Source organism: Rhinoraja longicauda, chromosome 20 (assembly GCF_053455715.1).
Source record: "Rhinoraja longicauda isolate Sanriku21f chromosome 20, sRhiLon1.1, whole genome shotgun sequence".
Classification (NCBI taxonomy): domain Eukaryota; kingdom Metazoa; phylum Chordata; class Chondrichthyes; order Rajiformes; family Arhynchobatidae; genus Rhinoraja; species Rhinoraja longicauda.
The window spans coordinates 7506649-7525531 of record NC_135972.1 but is presented as its reverse complement, the minus strand read 5'-3'; the positions used below and the strand labels follow the sequence as shown (position 1 = coordinate 7525531).

The 18883-nt window shown below is 47.6% G+C and overlaps 1 protein-coding gene across 1 annotated transcript in view; it reads left to right on the top strand.

Moving 5' to 3' along the window:
* LOC144603537 (proline-rich protein 5-like) overlaps nucleotides 1-18883 on the top strand; it is a 76749-nt gene that overhangs the window by 29604 nt on the left and 28262 nt on the right. Inside the window, 4 exon segments of the mRNA XM_078416890.1 lie at nucleotides 995-1091; nucleotides 3482-3530; nucleotides 16245-16302; nucleotides 17572-17663. Of these exon segments, the coding sequence (XP_078273016.1) occupies nucleotides 995-1091; nucleotides 3482-3530; nucleotides 16245-16302; nucleotides 17572-17663 (296 nt within the window).

The following is an 18883-nucleotide window of genomic DNA, read 5'->3' as shown; positions in this document are numbered from 1 at the left end:
GGCACAGAATTCCACAGACTCACCACCCTCTGACTAATGAAATTCCTCCTCATCTCCTTACTAAAGGAACATCCTTTAATTCTGAGGCTGTGGCCTCTGGTCCTGGACTCTCCCACTAGTGGAAACATCCTCTCCACGTCCATTCTATCCAGGCCTATCACTATTTGGTGAATTTCAATGAGGGTCTTATTGCCGCATGTGCAAAGTGCTAACACACAGAAATAATTTTCTTACAAACAGTCCAGTATAGTATTGGCACGTCCCCAAACCCCGATGAGCAAATGTTCAAGGAAATGATGTAATGGTCTTGGCTAATCAATTAAAAATCCATATCTGGTTCACCTGTCTTTTAACAGTTTTACTTAGTCATCCCTTTCACCGGCATTAATGGAACTTGCCAAATACTTATTAACAAGCAACATCAACAGTACTTTAACACAGTGCTGGCAGCTAACCGTGTTTTAACACAGAATGGCTGTACCTTCTCTCAGCTCTACCACGAGATTACATTAATTTAAACAGAATCGTAAAAAGGCAAATAATTTATGGACTTGTGAAATTTAATCCAAATAAAATGCAATAACTTGACATGCAAACATCTGACAGGTCACCAGGCAACTTGCCAATGTAGTCAAGTGAGGTTATGCGTTATGCAAGTTTAGATTAGAGATACAGCGCGGAAACAGGCCTTTCGGCCCACCGAGCGCGCCGCCCAGCGATTCCCACACGTGAACACTATCCTACACACACACACACACACACACACACTAGGGACAATTTGCATTCATGCCAAGCCAATTAACCTACAAACCTGCACGTCTGTGGAGTGTGGGAGGAAACCGGAGCACCCGGAGAAAACCCACGCAGGTCACGGGGAGAACGTGCAAACTCCGTGCAGACAGCACCCGTAGTCGAGATCGAGCCCGGGTCTTTGGCGCTGTGAGGCAGCAACTCTACCGCTGAGCTACAAGTGTTCAAATGTTGATCGCTTTGCTTTCTTTATTTTGCAGCATACAGAACGCTGTGATTGCCGTGTTCCAGCGGAAAGGTTTACCTGATAATGAACTTTATCACCTCAACGAGGGGGTCAGGTGAGCAAGGGACAAGAATCGTCCTATTTAACGTTAATCTGACTGTCGCAATCATCTCATCGAGCGTGTTGACTAAGTGTGAAAACTCACACATCCAGATTCAGGGACGATTTCTTCCCCAGCTGTTATCAGGCAACTGAATCATCCTATCACCAACTAGAGAGTGGCCCTGACTTACCACCTACCTCTTTGGAGACCATCGGACTATCTTTAATCAGACTTTAATCTAGCATTAAATGTGATTCCTTTTATCCCTTTTTAGTTTAGTTTGGAGATAGGGCGTGGAAACGGGCCCTTCAGCCCACCGAATCTGCACCGACCAGCGATCCCCGCACACTAACACTGTCCTACACACACTAGGGCCAATTTACAACTATACCAAGCCAATTAACCTACAATCCTGTGCGTCTTTGGAGTGTTGGAGGAAACCAGAGCTCCTGTAGAAAACTGGTTGGGAAATGTTAACCATCGACGAGAGAGCGGTCCTGACTTACTATCTACATCTGGAGACCCTTGGACTATGTGTAATTGGACTATACTGGACTTTATCTTGCACTAAATGTCATTCCCTTTATCCTGTATCTGTATACTGTGGATGACTTGATTGTAATCATGTATAGTCTTTCCACTGACTGGGTAGCATGCAACAAAAAGCTTTTGACTGTACCTCGGTACACGTGACAACAATAAACTAAACCAGAGGGCAGAGTTCACAAGATATAGGAGTTGAATTAGGCCATTCGGCCCATTGTCTACTCCGCCATTCTATCATGACTGACCTATCTCTCCCTCCTAAACCCATTCTCCTGCCTTCTCCCCATAACCCCTCACACCCGTACTAATCCGTCACGACCCGAAACGTCACCCATTCCTTCTCTCCAGAGATGCTGCCTGACCCGCTGAGTTACTCCAGCATTTTGTGTCTACCTTCATATTAAACCAACAGCTGCAGTGCCTTCCTACAAATATATTGGTGATCAGTGAGTGTGATCGCTGGTGATCCCAAGTGTGATCGCGGGTGATCCCGAGTGTGATCGCTGGTGATCAGTGAGTGTGATCAGTGAGTGTGATTGCTAGTGACCAGTGAGTGTGATCGCTGAGTGTGATCGCCGGTGATCAGTGAGTGTGATCGCCGGTGATCAGTGAGTGTGATCGCCGGTGATCGCCGATTATCACCGAGTGTGATCGCCGATTATCACCGAGTGTGATCGCCGGTGATCAGTGAGTGTGATCGCCGGTGATCAGTGAGTGTGATCGCCGGTGATCAGTGAGTGTGATCGCTGGTGATCAGTGAGTGTGATCTCTGGTGATCAGTGAGTGTGATCGCCAGTGATCAGTGAGTGTGACTGTGGGTGAGAGAGGTTGGCATTAAGCTGTGTTCAGACGGGCCACAAGTTTTGTTTTAACATGTCATTCATGCTCAATGCCAATCCTGAATCACTTGCAGTGTTGGTAGTGATGGTAAAAGCATGAAAGTTTCTTGGTCCCTTGCACTGTAAGTTATCATGGGTCGTCTTCCACTGAAGAAAGTGGAACATGCAGCCACTCCCCACCCGATCAAACCCGAGTTCACAAGCAATGGCAGTATTTCAAAGTGTATTAAAAAATATTTGAACTCCAGCCCAGTTAGTTCCTGCTGAGTCTTGCCACCGTTGTAATGTTATTAAGAGATCCCTGGACAGATCATCTAACTGGGCATAAAGCAGCCATTGAATCTGGAGAGGCTGTCAAAAACCCCTGTATCCACCCAGTTACTGGTGTGCAGGAAGGGACTGCAGATGCTGGTTTACACCGAAGATAGACACAAAATGCTGGAGTAACTCAGCGGGTCAGGCAGCATCTCTGGAGAGAAGGAATGGGTGACGTTTCGGGTCGAGACCCTTCTTCAGACTGCTTTTTTTTGTGGTAAAGATGAGGGAGTGGGGGCTTGGAAAATGGAAGTAATTGAAGAGGCCAGGGGCATGTGAGGTGTCTTGGAGCTGGGTCAGGAGGGATTGGACTGGGGGGGGGGGGAGGATAGGATGGATTTGAGATATGTGGAAATCCAGTCTGAAGAAGGGCCTTGACCCAAATTGTCACCCGTCCCTTCTCTCCAGAGATTGTGCCTGTTACCTGCCAGGTTTGTCCGACCATTAGTCTAAAAACTAAAAAGCAGGCAGGTGGGATGAGTGTCGTTGGGACATGTTGGTGGGTTTGGGCAAGTTGGGCCGGAGGGCCTATTTCCTCATTATACGACTCTATGTCCAACATGATATTTTATTATTTCCCGTATGGTTCCTCTATGGCTTTGCTTGTTAACAGCAGTTTTCTGTGGCGGGTTTATGCTAACTAGTCACCTCAAAATAGCGCAATTCCCTTGTCTAAATGTGTTTATTTTTTTCACACTGCAGGCAATTACTAAAAACTGAGCTCGGATCTTTCTTCACAGAGTATCTTCAGGTCAGTATTATTTGTTCCTCAGTCGCTCCTTTCACAAGCTGCTGCACAATTTTGTTTTTTTCTTTCACATTTGTCGTTTCTAATCTCTATATCCAGGTGCACACAAGGTAAGTATAGCGTACGCATTTTTACAGTTTAGTGTAGAGCTACAGCGTGCAGACAGGCCCTTCGGCCCCACCGAGTCCGTACAAACCAGCAATCACCCCATCAGTCTGAAGAAGGGTCTCGACCCGAAACGTCACCCATTCCTTCTCTCCCGAGATGCTGCCTGACCCGCTGAGTTACTCCAGCATTTTTTGTCTACCTTTGACTGGAGCGACTAGGCTTGTATACACTGGAATTTAGAAGGATGAGAGGGGATCTTATCGAAACGTATAAGGTTATTAAGGGGTTGAACACGTTAGAGGCAGGAAACATTTTCCCAATGTTGGGGGAGTCCAGAACCTGGGGCCACAGTTTAAGAATAAGGGGTAGGCCATTAAGAACGGAGATGAGGAAAAACTTTTTCAGTCAGAGAGTTGTGAATCTGTTGAATTCACTGCCTCAGAAGGCAGTGGAGGCCAATTCTCTGAATGCATTCAAGAGAGAGCTAGATAGAGCTCTTAAGGATAGCGGAGTCAGGGGGTATGGGGAGAAGGCAGGAACGGGGTACTGCTTGAGAATGATCAGCCATGATCGCATTGAATGGCGGTGCTGGCTCGAAGGGCCGAATGGCCTACTCCTGCACTTATTGTCTATTGTCTATTAACAGTTTTTTCCTACCCCATACACTAGTTCTATCCAACGCACACACTAGGGACAATTCACAGAAGCCAATTAACCTACAAACCTGTACGCCTTTGGGGTGTGGGATGAAACCAGAGCACCTGGAGAAAACCCGCGTGGTCACAGGGAGAACCGTGGTCAGGATCAAACCCAGGTCTCTGGGGCTGTGAGGCAGCAACTCTACACCTGGGCCCAATGCCTTTCGTCAACATATGAGCAACGAATTAATGGCATTAAGCAAAATAAAAGACACTTAAGTGCTCTTCGAGGGTCCTGCCCCAAAATATCACCTATCCATATCCTCCAGAGATGCTGCCTGACCCACTGAGTTATTCCAGCACTTTGTGCCCTTTTGTTTTAAAAACTTGGAATCTGGGGTTCTTTGAGTCTGAATGAGCATTCAGTTTTGTAGAAGACTTGTGTTGAAAGTGCCGTGGGGTGGCACAGTGGCGCAGCTGGTAGAGCTGCTGCCTCCCAGCACCAGAGACCCGGGTTTGGTCCTGACCTCTGGTGCTGTCTGCGTGCAGTTTGCCCTGTGACTGTGTGGGTTTCCTCCGGGCGCTGCAGTTCTGTCACACATCGCAAACGCTTGGAAGTTTGCAGGCTAATCGGCTTCGGTAAATTGTCACTAATGTGTAGGAAGTGGATGAGAAAGTGAGATAACAAAGAACTACCGCGAAGATAGACACAAAATGCTGGAGTAACTCAGCGGGGCAGGCAGCATCTCTGGGAAGTCAATAGTCAATTTTATTTGTCACATACACATAAATGCGCAGTGAAATGAAAGATTACCCACAGTCCAACAATAAGAGCAATAAAAATAAGCAATGACACACACACAATCACAAACCAACACCAAACAAACAAGAAACATCCATCACAGTGAGTCTCCTCCAGTCACCTCCTCACTGTGATGGAAGGCCAGAATGTATTTTCTCTTCCCCTTCCGTCTTAGACAATAGACAATAGGTGCAGGAGTAGGCCATTCGGCCCTTCGAGCCAGCACCGCCATTCAATGTGATCATGGCTGATCATTCTCAATCAGTACCCCGTTCCTGCCTTCTCCCCATACCCCCTGACTCCGCTATCCTTAAGAGCTCTATCTAGCTCTCTCTTGAATGTATTCAGAGAATTGGCCTCCACTGCCCTCAGATTCACAACTCTGACTAAAAAAGTTTTTCCTCATCTCTGTTCTAAATGGCCTACCTCTTATTCTTAAACTGTGGCCCCTGTGAACTGTTTGCGTGCTACTGTATGTTTCATTTTTTTTTCCATTGGAACCTAATCAGATGTACAGCACTTTGGTCAACGTGGGTTGTTTTTAAATGTGCTATACAAATAAAATTGGCTTGACTTGACTTGACTTGACTTGGTTCTGGACTCCCCCAAAATTGGGAACATGTCCCGCCATTCCGGGAATTAACCTAGTAAACCTACGCTGCACGCCCTCAATCGCAAGAATATCCTTCCCCAAATTTGGAGAATTTTCTCCCGCGGTCAGGCTGTTGGAGTTGCCACGTTCCAGGCCGCGCCGGACGGTGAAAGGTCCGCAACGGGCCGACCCAAGCCCCGCGACTCGGGGCGGGCGAAGACGCTGCCGCTGCACGTCGGGGCGGTATGTCGGGGAATGGGTGACGTTCTGGGTCAAGACCCTTCTTCAGACTGAATTGTGAATCGCTCCACTCATCATTTTTTTGGTGGTGATGATGTTTATTCCCGCAAGGTTGTTTTTGCTGCCACTGTTGTGGAAGCCGCCGTGCACCTCTCAAACAGTATTTGCATGATGGCTTTCACGAGCATTAAATAAATGACAAGATGAGTTTTGACTTGGAGCTGTGAGAAGACCTGAGCACGTTCATCATGCAGTCCCTTGTGTCTACCAGTGTTCAGGACTCGTGGTCACTTAAGGGTTGTGGCCTGTGGGGAAAGCACAGGATAATCACGTGAAACCCTGGAGTAAAACAGGAGGTGAGACAAACACAAATGCAGGGCGGCACGGTGGCACAGCGGTAGAGTTGCCGCCTCACAGCGCCAGTGACCCGGGTTCAATCCTGACTACGGGTGCTGTCTGTACGGAGTTTGTAGGTTCTCCCCGTGACCTGCGTGGGTTTTCTCCGGGTGCTCCGGTTTCCTCCCACATTGCAGGAAAAATGTTCCCAATGTTGGGCGAGTCCAGAACCAGGGGCCACGGTCTTAGAATAAAGGGGAGGCCATTTAAAACTGAGGTGAGAAGGAACTTTTTCACCCAGAGAGTTGTGAATTTGTGGAATTCTCTGCCACAGAGGGCAGTGGAGGGCAAATCACTGGATGAACTTAAGAGAGAGTTAGATAGAGCTCTGTGGGCTAGTGGAAGCAAGGGACATGGGGAGAAGTTGGGCACAGGTTACTGATTGTGGATGATCAGCCATGATCACAATGAATGGCGGTGCTGGCTCGAAGGGCCGAATGTCTCGTTCATAGATAGAAAGAACTGCAGATGCTGGTTTATAACAAAGATAGACACAAAGTGCTGGAGTAACTCAGCGGGTCAGGCAGCACCTCTGGAGAGAAAGGACAGGCGACATTTTGGGTCAGAACCCTCCCTCCAACCAGCCCCAACCCGAAACGTCAACTTTTTCTCCACGGATGACAATAGGCAATAGGTGCAGGAGGAGGCCATTCGGCCCTTCGAGCCAGCACCGCCATTCAATGTGATCATGGCTGATCATTCTCAATTAGTACCCCGTTCCTGCCATCTCCCCATACCCCCTGACTCCGCTATCCTTTAGAGCTCTATCTAGCTCTCTCTTGAATGCATTCAGAGAACTTGGCCTCCACTGCCTTCTGAGGCAGAGAATTCCACAGATTTACAACTCTCTGACTGAAAAAGTTTTTCCTCTTCTCCGTTCTAAAAAAAGTTTTTCCTCATCTCCGGTCAGGATGCTGCCTGGCCCGCCGAGTTACTCCAGCACTTTGTGTCTCATTCAGCTGGGTCCTTGAGATTTACTTTACTGTTGATGCAAAGTTATTCACCTCTCTAAATAACGTGAAAGGTTACTGCCATCACCGAACGAAACTAGTTTGAAATATAGATATTATTGTGAAGTTTTGGCGCAATGCACAAGTTTTGGTGCAATCTCAGTTTAATAAGATTAGCGATTTACCTTTCAACACTAAGTCTCCAAATCCTACCTCCAGCCATCTTAAGTCAGATGAATAGCAAGTTTTGTTCTGTTGTTTCTCCTGTTGTTTTGATCTTGGATCTCTTGTGATCGTTCTTGTTTTCCGAAGCTAGCAGCAAAACATCAGGGTATCTGTGGGGAAAAAAAATAACACAAAGTGCTGGAGTAACTCAGCAGGTCGGGCAGCATCTCTGGAGAACACGGATTAGTTTAGAGATACAGCGCAGAAACAGGCCCTTGGGTCCGCACTAACCAGCGATCCCCGCACACTAACACTATCCTACACACACTGGAGACAATTTTACATTTTTACCAAGCCAATTAACCTACAGACCTATATGCCTTTGGAGTGTGGGAGGAAACCGAAGATCTCGGAGCAAACTGGCGTGGTCAGGGGGAGAACGTACAAACTCCGTACAGATAGCATCCGTAGTCGGGATCGAACCCGGGCCTCTGGCGCTGTAAGGCAGCAACTCCCCCCTCTGCGATAGGTGACTTTTTGGGTCAGGACCCTTCATCTTCAATTGTCGAAAAATTCAAAGACGTTGCAAAAGAACAAGCAAATATTAGTGTTGGAAGGAACTGCTGATGCTGGTTTAAACCGAAGACAGGCATACAAAGCTGGAGTAACTCAGGAAAGGAATGGGTGACGTTTCAGGTTGAGACCCTTCCTCAGACTGAGAGTCAGGGGAAAGAGAAACGAATGATGTAGACGGTACTTGGGACAAATGAATGGAAGATGTGTAAACAAAAAACAACGATATTCTAGGAAATGTGGAGCCCACAATGGTCCGTTGTTGGCTGTGGGCTAGGAGATAACGAGCTGCACAGACAGTGAAACTCACCAGGACGACAGTGGCACTAGGAGGGCAGCATCTCTGGACAGAAGGAATGGGCTAGCATGGACATGTCAGGCTGAAGGGCCCGTCTCCGTGCTGTACAACTCCATGACTCGAGGTTTGCGGTGGTGCTGGCCTTGAATATATTTGAGACATGAATGGTTATATAAAATGCAGGCTATTTCCCCTCAAATGTAATAGGTGGCATTCTGAGCAGCAAACAGTTACAAGAGGTAGTAGTTCCTTGAATTCTGTCACCACACGTGAGATCCTGAGGCAGCTTCACTGGAATAACTCGTACATTAGCTCAGCTGTACGGAACTGTTGCAACAATGGCTGAATTTGTCACAGGTCTATCCAAGGCCAACTATTCAATTCAAATATAAAGATCTTTGGGAGTTGTTCCAACATTTTTTCGTTAGCAGCCTAAGTTTCAAAGCAGATGGTTAAAACAAATTGTTTGGTACTGATCAACCATGTTTGAATTTGAGCGTGCCCAGAGGTGGTGGGGGAGCCGTCAGGGTGGGGTTGGGGGGGGGGGAGATGGAAAGAGAATATAATTCACATTAAAGTGGATGATACCAGCTGGCGATTACTAGTTGTTTTAGACTAGACGAGTAGGTTTAAGGTGAATGGGGGAAAAAGATTTAACAGGAATCTGAGGGGTAACCTTTTCCTGTTTCCCTGCTGTATCACTCCACGAGTAGCTCGTCACTGATCACTACTATCTGCTTACAGCCCAGCGGTATGAATATTGATTTCTCTAACTTTAAGTAACCCTTGCTTTCCCTCTCTCTCCGTCCCTCCCCCACCCTCGTTGTTGTACTAGTTTCACTGTCGTCCTGTTGAGTTTCACGGTCTGTACAGCTCGGTATCACCTAGCCCACAGCCAACAATGGACCATTGTGGGCTCCACATCTCCTTGATTATTGTTTTTTCACACATCTTCCATTCATTTGTTCCGTCTATATCACTCGTTCCTCTTTCCCCTGAATCTCAGTCTGAGGAAGAGTCTCGGCCTGAAACGTCACCTGCTCGTTTCCTGAGTTACTCCAGCTTTTTATATCTGTTGCTCCAGCACTTTGTGCCTGTCCACTTTGGATGAGATAAGAATTGACCTGCAGTCTAACTCCATGTAGCTGTTTGTGGCCAGATTCCATAACATTGCTTAATTGAGATGAAAATGAATGCCTATCCTGATTACAAATCCTAGCAAGTGGGGTGGCACGGTGGTGCAGTGCCAGAGACCCGGGTTTGATCCTGACTACGGGTGTTATCTGTACGGAGTTTGTACCTTCTCCCCGTGACCACATGGGCGTTCTCTGAAATCTTCCGTTTTAACCCAGACTCGAAAGATGTACAGGTTTGTAGGTTTTGTAGGGAAAGAACTGCAGATGCTGGTTTATATTGAAGGTAGACATAAAATGCTGGAGTAACTCAGCGGGCCAGGCAGCATCTCTGGAGAAATGGAACAGGTTCGGGTCAAACCTTCTTCAGACAGAAAGATAGAGACGACCAGAACAAAACAGTCACGGTGGCGCAGCGGTAGAGTTGCTGCCTGACAGAGACCCGGATTCCATCCCGACCACGGGCGCCGTCAGTACGGAGTTTGCACGTTCACCCCGTGACCCACATGGGTTTTCTCCGAGATCTTCGGTTTCCTCCCACACTCCAAAGACGTGCAGGTTTGTAGGTTAATTGGCTTGGTAAACGTAAAAATTGTCCCTAGTGGGTATAGGATGGTGTTAATGTGCGGGGATCGCTGGTCTGCGCTGACCCGGTTGGCCAAAGGGCCGAAGGGCCGAATAGCCTACTCCTGCACCTATTGTCTATTGATTCCGCGCTGTATCTCTAAACTGTATCTCTAATCTAAAACTGGGCCTCGAGATGAGTGGGCTCTGTAATGGCCCATTGTTGCCTGGGGTAGAGGTGATCTTCAGAGGGGGAGCAGTGAGAGAGGGTGGTGCCGACCTCCTGTCAGAGAGGGGGGGGGGGGGGGGGGGAACGTCTTCAAAGTCGGCATACCTCAGTGGAAAGCAGACAGAATGTGTAGGAAGGAACTGCAGGTACTGGTTTATACGGAAGACAGGCACAAAATGCTGGAGTAACTCTGCGGGTCAGACAGCATCTCTGGAGAGAAGGAATGGGTGACAATAGACAATAGACAATAGGTGCAGGAGTAGGCCATTCAGCCCTTCGAGCCAGCACCGCCATTCAATGCGATCATGGCTGATCACTCTCAATCAGTACCCCGTTCCTGCCTTCTCCCCATACCCCCTCACTCCGCTATCCTTAAGAGCTCTATCCAGCTCTCTCTTGAAAGCATCCAACGAACTGGCCTCCACTGCCTTCTGAGGCAGAGAATTCCACACCTTCAGCACTCTCTGACTGAAAAAGTTCTTCCTCATCTCCGTTCTAAATGGCCTACCCCTTATTCTTAAACTGTGGCCCCTTGTTCTGGACTCCCCCAACATTGGGAACATGTTTCCTGCCTCTAATGTGTCCAATCCCCTAATTATCTTATATGTTTCAATAAAATCCCCCCTCATCCTTCTAGATTCCAGTGTATACAAGCCTAATTGCTCCAGCCTTTCAACATACGACAGTCCCGCCATTCCGGGAATTAACCTAGTGAACCTACGCTGCACGCCCTCAATAGCAAGAATATCCTTCCTCAAATTTGGAGACCAAAACTGCACACAGTACTCCAGGTGCGGTCTCACCAGGGCCCGGTACAACTGTAGAAGGACCTCTTTGCTCCTATACTCTACTCCTCTTGTTATGAAGGCCAACATTCCATTGGCTTTCTTCACTGCCTGCTGTACCTGCATGCTTCCTTTCAGTGACTGATGCACTAGGACACCCAGATCTCGTTGAACATCCCCTCTTCCTAACTTGCCACCATTCAGATAATAATCTGCCTTTCTATTCTTACTTCCAAAGTGAATAACCTCACACTTATCTACATTAAACTGCATCTGCCATGTATCCGCCCACTCACACAACCTGTCCAAGTCACCCTGCAGCCTTATTGCATCTTCCTCACAATTCACACTACCCCCCAGCTTAGTATCATCTGCAAATTTGCTAATGGTACTTTTAATCCCTTCATCTAAGTCATTAATGTATATCGTAAATAGCTGGGGTCCCAGCACCGAACCTTGCGGTACCCCACTGGTCACTGCCTGCCATTCCGAAAGGGACCCATTTATCCCCACTCTTTGCTTTCTGTCTGTCAACCAATTTTCTATCCATGTCAGTACCCTACCCCCAATACCATTTGGGTCGAGGTCCTTCTTCAGGCTGAGAGTCAGAGGAGAGGGAAACATGATGGAGACGGTGATGTGGAGAGACATAGAACAAGTGAATGAAAGATGTGCAAAGAAAGTAACGATGATAAAGGAAACAGGCCATTGTTAGTTGCGAGCTAGGTGAAAACGAGTTACAGACAATGAGGCTCAACAAGGCGACGGTGAAGCTGGCACAGAGAAAGAGGAGCTGCAAGGGTTACTTAAAGTTAGAGAATACATACCACGAGGACTGGAACTGCAGATGCTGTTTATACTGAAGATTAACACAAAATGCTTGAGTAACTCAGCGGGTCAGGCAGCATCTCTGGAGAAAAGGAATAGGTAATGTTTCGGGTAGGAAACCCTTCTTCAGACTGGCAGATAGAGAAGGCCGTATTCCTATTCCATTCGCCGAGTCCATCAGTCTCTAGTGGGTAGAGGCAGAATGGCAAACCAGACCACCTCTGAAGGCCACGAAACCTAACCTTCAAAGTTGTTCGGATTAAACAAATAAATAGTAGTTATTTTTGGTCTGAAGAAGGATCCTGACCTAAAAGATTGACTATCCATGTACACCAGAGATGCTGCCTGATCTGCTGAGAATTGGGACATTCGGCCCATTGGGTCTACTTTGCCATTCGGCCCATTGGGTCTACTCTGCCATTCCATTGGGTCTACTTTGCCATTCCATTGGGTCTACTCTGCCATTCGGCCCATTGGGTCTACTCTGCCATTCCATTGGGTCTACTCTCCCCTGCCAGCCCCATTCTCCTGCCTTCTCCCCGCAACCTTTGTGGCCCTGACACATCAGGAACCTATCAATCTCCTCTTTAAAAATACTCAATGTCTTAGCCACCGATTCACCACCCTCTGGCTAAAGAAATTCCTCCTCATCGTCATTCTAAAGGTACGTCCTTTTATTCTGAGGCCGTGCTCTCTGGTTTGGGACTCTCCCGTTCCAGCACTTTTGTCTATTTTTTGCAAACCAGCATCTGCAGTTCCTTGTGTCTCGACTAAATGCAGCGCTGTTCCTGAAGGCACCAAGTTTGTTACACTTCCATTGCTAAATGAAACAAACATTGAACAGTACAAAAATGTCGCGAGGAAGGGCGGCACGGTGGCGCGGCGGTAGAGTTGCTGCCTCACAGCGCCAGAGGCCCGGGTTCGATCCTGACTAAGGGCGCTGTCTGTACGGAGTTTGTACGTTCTTCCTTTGTCCGCGTAAGTTTTCTCCGGGTGCTCCGGTTTCCTCTCACACTCCAAGGACGTGCAGGTTTGTAGGTTAACTGGCTTCAGTGAAAATTGTAAATTGTTCCTAGTGTGTAGGACAGTGCTAGTGTACGGGGTGATCGCTGGCTGCTCAGCACAGAGACTCGGTGGGCCGATGGGCCTGTTTCCGCGCTGTATCTCGAAACTAAACTAAAAATGTGTCTATGCATTAGAAATTCCAGAAGCGCCTTTTAGAATTGTTTTTACATTTGGCGAGTGGAATTTCCTTGGATAGACACTTACAGAACGCAAATGTAGGCTCAGAAATAGAGCAATTAACTGCAAAATATTCCTCCTCCACCCTGAACCTTAGACATAGCTAATAGAAGGGTGCCCAAACACAATTTTTGTTTTAAAACAAGGCTCAGGAAACTAGGTCGTTGTTTAAGGGAGGATTTTTATCTTTGTGAACATATTAACAGCTTTATCTGGGGCAGATAACAATTGGCAACCTCGGTGAAGTGTATCCATGGTTACTGACGGGGGGAAACGGAGTCAATGAGGAGCACAATGCAGATGTTTCCATGATGATTTTGAGCTCCATTATCTTTACCTTGCACCTTCAATGTGTAGTTTAGCTTAGTTTAGAGATACGGCCCTTCCGCCCACCAAGCCCGCACCGACCAGCGATCCCCGCACACTAACACTATCCTACACACACACACTCTCGGGACAATTTACGTTTATAAACAAGCCAATTAACCTACAAACCTGTACGTCTTTGGAGCGTGGGAGGAAACTGAAGATCTCGGAGAAAACCCAGGCAGGTCACGGGGAGAACGTACAAGCTCTGTACGGACAGCGCCCATAGTTGGGATTGAACCTGGGTCTCCGGCGCTGTAAGGCAGCGACTTTACTTTAATTTCAAGTTAGGAGGCTGTGAACTCCGGGGTGTTACAAGTGCTCCAGATATTTACAGTACACATCAGTGGTTTGGATGAGAGGGCTATATATCACAAAGCTGTCTGGTCTTGTGGGCTGTGAGGCAGATACAGTTTAGATAGCCTCACTAATAGGTGAAGACATTGATGGAACGTAGCAAGGAGAAAGGAGGTTGTGGCAGAAGGATTATAGTGAGGGGAAAATATGAGGCCGAGCACTTTGTCCGGATTAATGGAAAGGCAGAGTTTCCTTTTAAAGTGATAAGTGGTGGATTAGCAGTAGAGTTACTACCTTACAGCGCCGGCGACCCGGGTTCGATCCCGACTACAGGTACTGTCTGTACGGAGTTTGTACGTTCTCTCCGTGACCTGCGTGGGTTTCTCCGGGATCTCCGGTTTCCTCCCACACTCCAAAGACGTTCGGGTGTGTAGGTTAATTGGCTTGCTATAAAAGTAAATCATCCTGAGTGTGTGTAGGATAGCGTTAGTGCGCGGGGATCGCTGGTGTGCGTGGACTGGGTGGGCCGAAGGATCTGTCTCTGCGCTGTATCTCTGAACTAAACTAAACTAAGATGTTGAAAGGTTATGGTGTTCAAAGGGGTCTGGTTTTCCTAATAGACGCATCAATAAAGATTAACATTCAGGTGCAACAAGCAGTTGAAAGTCAACATTGGGCGGCACGGTGGCGCAGAGAGTCAAGCTGCTGCCTTACAGCGCCAGAGACCCAGGTTCAATCCTGCCTTCAGGTGCTATCTGTATGCGAGTTTGCACGTTCTCCCTGTGACCTCTTGGGTTTCCTCCGGGTGCTCCGGTTTCCTCCCACACTCCAAAGACGTTCAGGTTTGTAGGTTGATTGGCTTCTGTAAATTGCCCCTCGTGTGCAGGGAGTAGATGCAAAAGTGGGATAACATAGAACTAGTGTGAACGGGTGATCGATGGTGAGTGTGGACTCAGTGGGCCGAAGGGCCTGTTTCCATGCTGTATCTCCTTAAAATATAGGCATACTAAAAAAAGGATAGGTTGTGCAAAAAGCCACCTGAGTTCTGAAGGGCGGTACGTTTGAGGGCTGTGGGATTGTTCGTGGGATGGCAGCACCAGAGACCCGGGTTCCATCCTGATTTTCTTTTTCACCTGTGAAATCTATTGCTGTTCCACTGATCGACACAAGGAACTGCAGATGCTGAAATCTTGCATAGAACACGGTGGCGCAGCGGTAGAATTGCGGCCTTGCAGCGCCGGAGACCCGGGTTTGACTCCGACTACGGGCGCCGTCTGTACGGAGTTTGTACGTTCTCCCCGTGACCGCGTGGGTTTTCACCGAGATCTTCGGTTTCCTCCCACACTCCAAAGACATACAGGTTTGTAGGTTAAATGGCTTAATAAATGTAAAAATTGTCCCTAGTGTGTGTAGAATAGTGTTAATGTGCGGGGATCGCTGGTCGGCGCGGACCCGGTGGGCCGAAGGGCCTGTTTCCACGCTGTATCTCTGGACTAAACTAAACACAAAGTGGCGGAGAACCTCACTGAATCAGGCAGCATCTGTGGACAGGTGATGTTTCGGGTGGGGACCCTTCTTGAGTTTAACTGATGTTCCCTCACACTGTGGCACAGTGCTGAGCCTCATCTAAGCTCCAAATCTGACTCTTTCAGAAACCCCAATTAGCACAAATCCTCGCACACAACCTGATTAACGATGTGCTTTGCTGCTGAATATTTTGCCCCTGTAGGATAGTGTTAGTGTGCGGGGATCGCTGGTCAGCTCGGGCTCGGTGGGCCAAAGGGCCTGTTTCCGCGCTGTATCCCTAAACTAATAATATGATCAATGCTATTAATGATGTTTATGTTTAGAGATCCAGCACGGAAATAGGCCCGTTGAGTCCACACCGACCAGCGATCCCCACACATTAACACTACACTAGGGACAATTTACACTTATATCAAGCCAGCTAACTTACAAACCTGCACGTCTTTGGAGTGTGGGAGGAAACCGAAGATCTCGGAGATAACCCACGCAGGTCACGGGGAGAATGTACAAACTCTGTACAGACAGCACCCGAAGTTGGGATGGAACCCGGGTCTCCGGCGCTGTAAGGCAGCAACTCTACCGCTGCGCCACCGTGCCACCATGTATGTTTAACGTGAATGCTGCTGTGAGGAATGCAATAGATAAAGGTTTTTGCACGCTCCTTGTGGTTGCATATACAGTTAGCATATGCATTCAATCAAGTAAATCCTGGAGAAGGGTCTCGACCCGAAACGTCACCCATTCCTCTCTCCAGAGATGCTGCCTGTCCCGCTGAGTTACTCCAGCATTTTGTGTCTATCTTCGGTGTAAACCAGCATCTGCAGTTCCTTCCTACACAAATCCTGATGCAAAAGGATCTTTCAAAAGGAATGTGAATGATGCCTGCCAACTATGTTCCTAATCAAAGGGAGGAATTGTAATGTTCTTAAATGTGGGAGATTTTCATTGTGTTTTGTTTTGTTTTGTTTTGTTTTCCACCCATAGAACCAGCTGCTGACCAAAGGCATGGTGATTTTGAGGGACAAAATACGATTTTATGAAGGTAAAGAAACAGTTTTTGTAAGTTTACTCCAGTGAATTTCAGTGGCGCAGCGGTAGAGTTGCCGCCTCACAGCGCCAGAGACCCGGGTTCGATCCTGACCACGGGTGCTGTCCGTATGGAGTTTATATGTTTTCCCTGTGACCTGCGTGGGTTTTAGTTTAGAGACACAGCGCGGAAACAGGCCCTTCGGCCCACCGGATCTGCACCAACCAGCGGTCCCCACATATCAACACTATCCTACACACACTAGGGACAATTTTTACATTTACCGAGCCAATTAACCTACAAACCTGCACGTCTTTGGAGTGTGGGAGGAAACCGAAGATCTCGGAGAAAACCCACGCAGGTCACGGTGAGAACGTGCAAACTCCGTACAGACAGCACCCGTAGTCGGGATCGAACCCGGGTCTCCGGCGCTGCATTCGCTGTAAGGCAGCAACTCTACCGCTGCGCCACCGTGCCAAGGGTGCTAAGGTTTCCTCCCCATTCCAAAGATGTGCAGGGTTGTAGGTTAATTGGCTTCTGTAAATTGTCCCTAGTGTACAGGGATAAAACTAGATTAACTAGTTAAACAGGCACTTCGACCCACTGAGTCCACGCCGACCAGCGATGACCCCTGAACCTTAGCACGATCTTACACGCCAGGGACCATTTACAATTTTTACCAAAGTCAATTAACCTACAAACGTGTACGTCTTTACAGTGTGGGAGGAAACCGGAGCACCCGGAGAAAACCCACGCAGTCACAGGGAAAACGTTAAAACTCCACATAGACAATGGCTGATCATCTAAAATCGGTACCCCGTTCCTGCTTTTTTCCCCATATCCCTTGATTCCTTTAACCCTAAGAGCTAAATCTAACTCTCTCTTGAAAACATCCAGTGAATTAGCCTCCACTGCCCTCTGTGGCAGAGAATTCCACAGATTCACAACTCTCTGGGTGAAAAGGTTTCTCCTCAGTGTACGGGTGGTTGGTCAGTGCGGACTTGGTGGGCCGAAGGGCCTGTTTTTACACTGTACAACTGTACTAAATTTAACCAAACAAAGCTAACAAATAAACTAACCTAGACAACTAAACTAAACCAGTGTGAACAATATTCTATGGTCGGCACAGCCTCGGTGGGCCGAAGGGCCTGTTTCCACACTGTATCTATCTCTAAACTGAACTGAATTTTGCATTTCAAGGTGAATTTTGAAAAATAACCGTCTGAATCTGTCGTTTGATTACAGCATTTCCTTTGTCATGAAATGTGCGTTTATTTTATGTAGGACAGAAATTGCTGGACACGGTGGCAGAGGTTTGGGACTTTTTCTTTTGTGACATTCTTCCAATGCTGCTGGCAATATTTTACCCTGTCCAGGTAGGCATGTTGTTTCTTAATCAGTCAAGTTGTTAAACAGTGATGTGATCTTGTACATTGTGATAATAGACGTATGGGATGGGGCGGGACGGTGGCGCAGCGGTAGAGTTGCTGCCTTACAGCGCTTACAGCTTATCCTCGTGTAGGATAGTGTCAATGTGCAGACCCGGTGGGCCGTAGGGCTTGTTTCTGCACTGTATCTCTAAACTAAACTAAACTAAACTAAAGATAGACACAAAAAGCTGGAGTAACTCAGCAGGTCAGACAGTATCTTTAGAGAAAAGGAATAGGTGACATTTCCAGTCAGGACCCTTCTTCAGACTCTGAACTTCAGAAGGGTCTCGACCCGAAATGTCACCCATTACTTTTCTCCAGAGGTGCTGCCTGTCCCGCCCCGAGTTGCTCCAGCATTTTGTGTCTACGGTTTGAACCAGCATCTTTAGTTTAGTTTAGAGATATAGCGCGGAAACAGGCCCTTTCGGCCCACTGGGTCCGCGCCGACCAGTGATCCCCACACATTAACACCATCCTATACCCACTGGGGACAATTTTTATATTTACCAAGCCAATTAACCTACATACCCGTACGTCTTTCGAGTGTGGGAGGAAACCGAAGACCTCGGAGAAAATCCATGGGGAGAACGTACAAACTGTACAGACAGCACCCGTAGCCGGGATCGAACCCGAGTCTCCGGCGCTGCATTCGCTGTAAGGCAGCAACTCTACCGCTGCGCCACCGTGCCGCCCTAATCTGCAATCTGTAGCTACTTCCTGCAAGTAAACTAAACTGACCACGTCTCCCTCAAAAGGAAAGGCCAATATTGTGGCTCTAATCTGAACAGTGTTATCGCTCAGCAAAAAAACGATCACACTCAGCAATTAAACAACTTGACTCCCTGAAGTGAAAAACAAAATTAAAATGCAATTAACGGTGACAGATGTTTCTCTCCTTCACGCCACATTAATCATGTCACTGTTATGGCAAATGAATCATCTGATATCATTGAGAATAAGACATCAATAAAACAAAAAGTTTATGTGGATGGAGATGAATACAACCACATAGGTCTGAAGAAGGGTCTCGACCCAAAACGTCACCCATTCCTTCTCTCCTGAGATGCTGCCTGACCTGCTGAGTTAATCCAGCATTTTGTGAAATAAGAACCTCATAGGTGATAGGAGCAGAATTAGGCCATTCGGCCCATCAAGTCTACTCCACC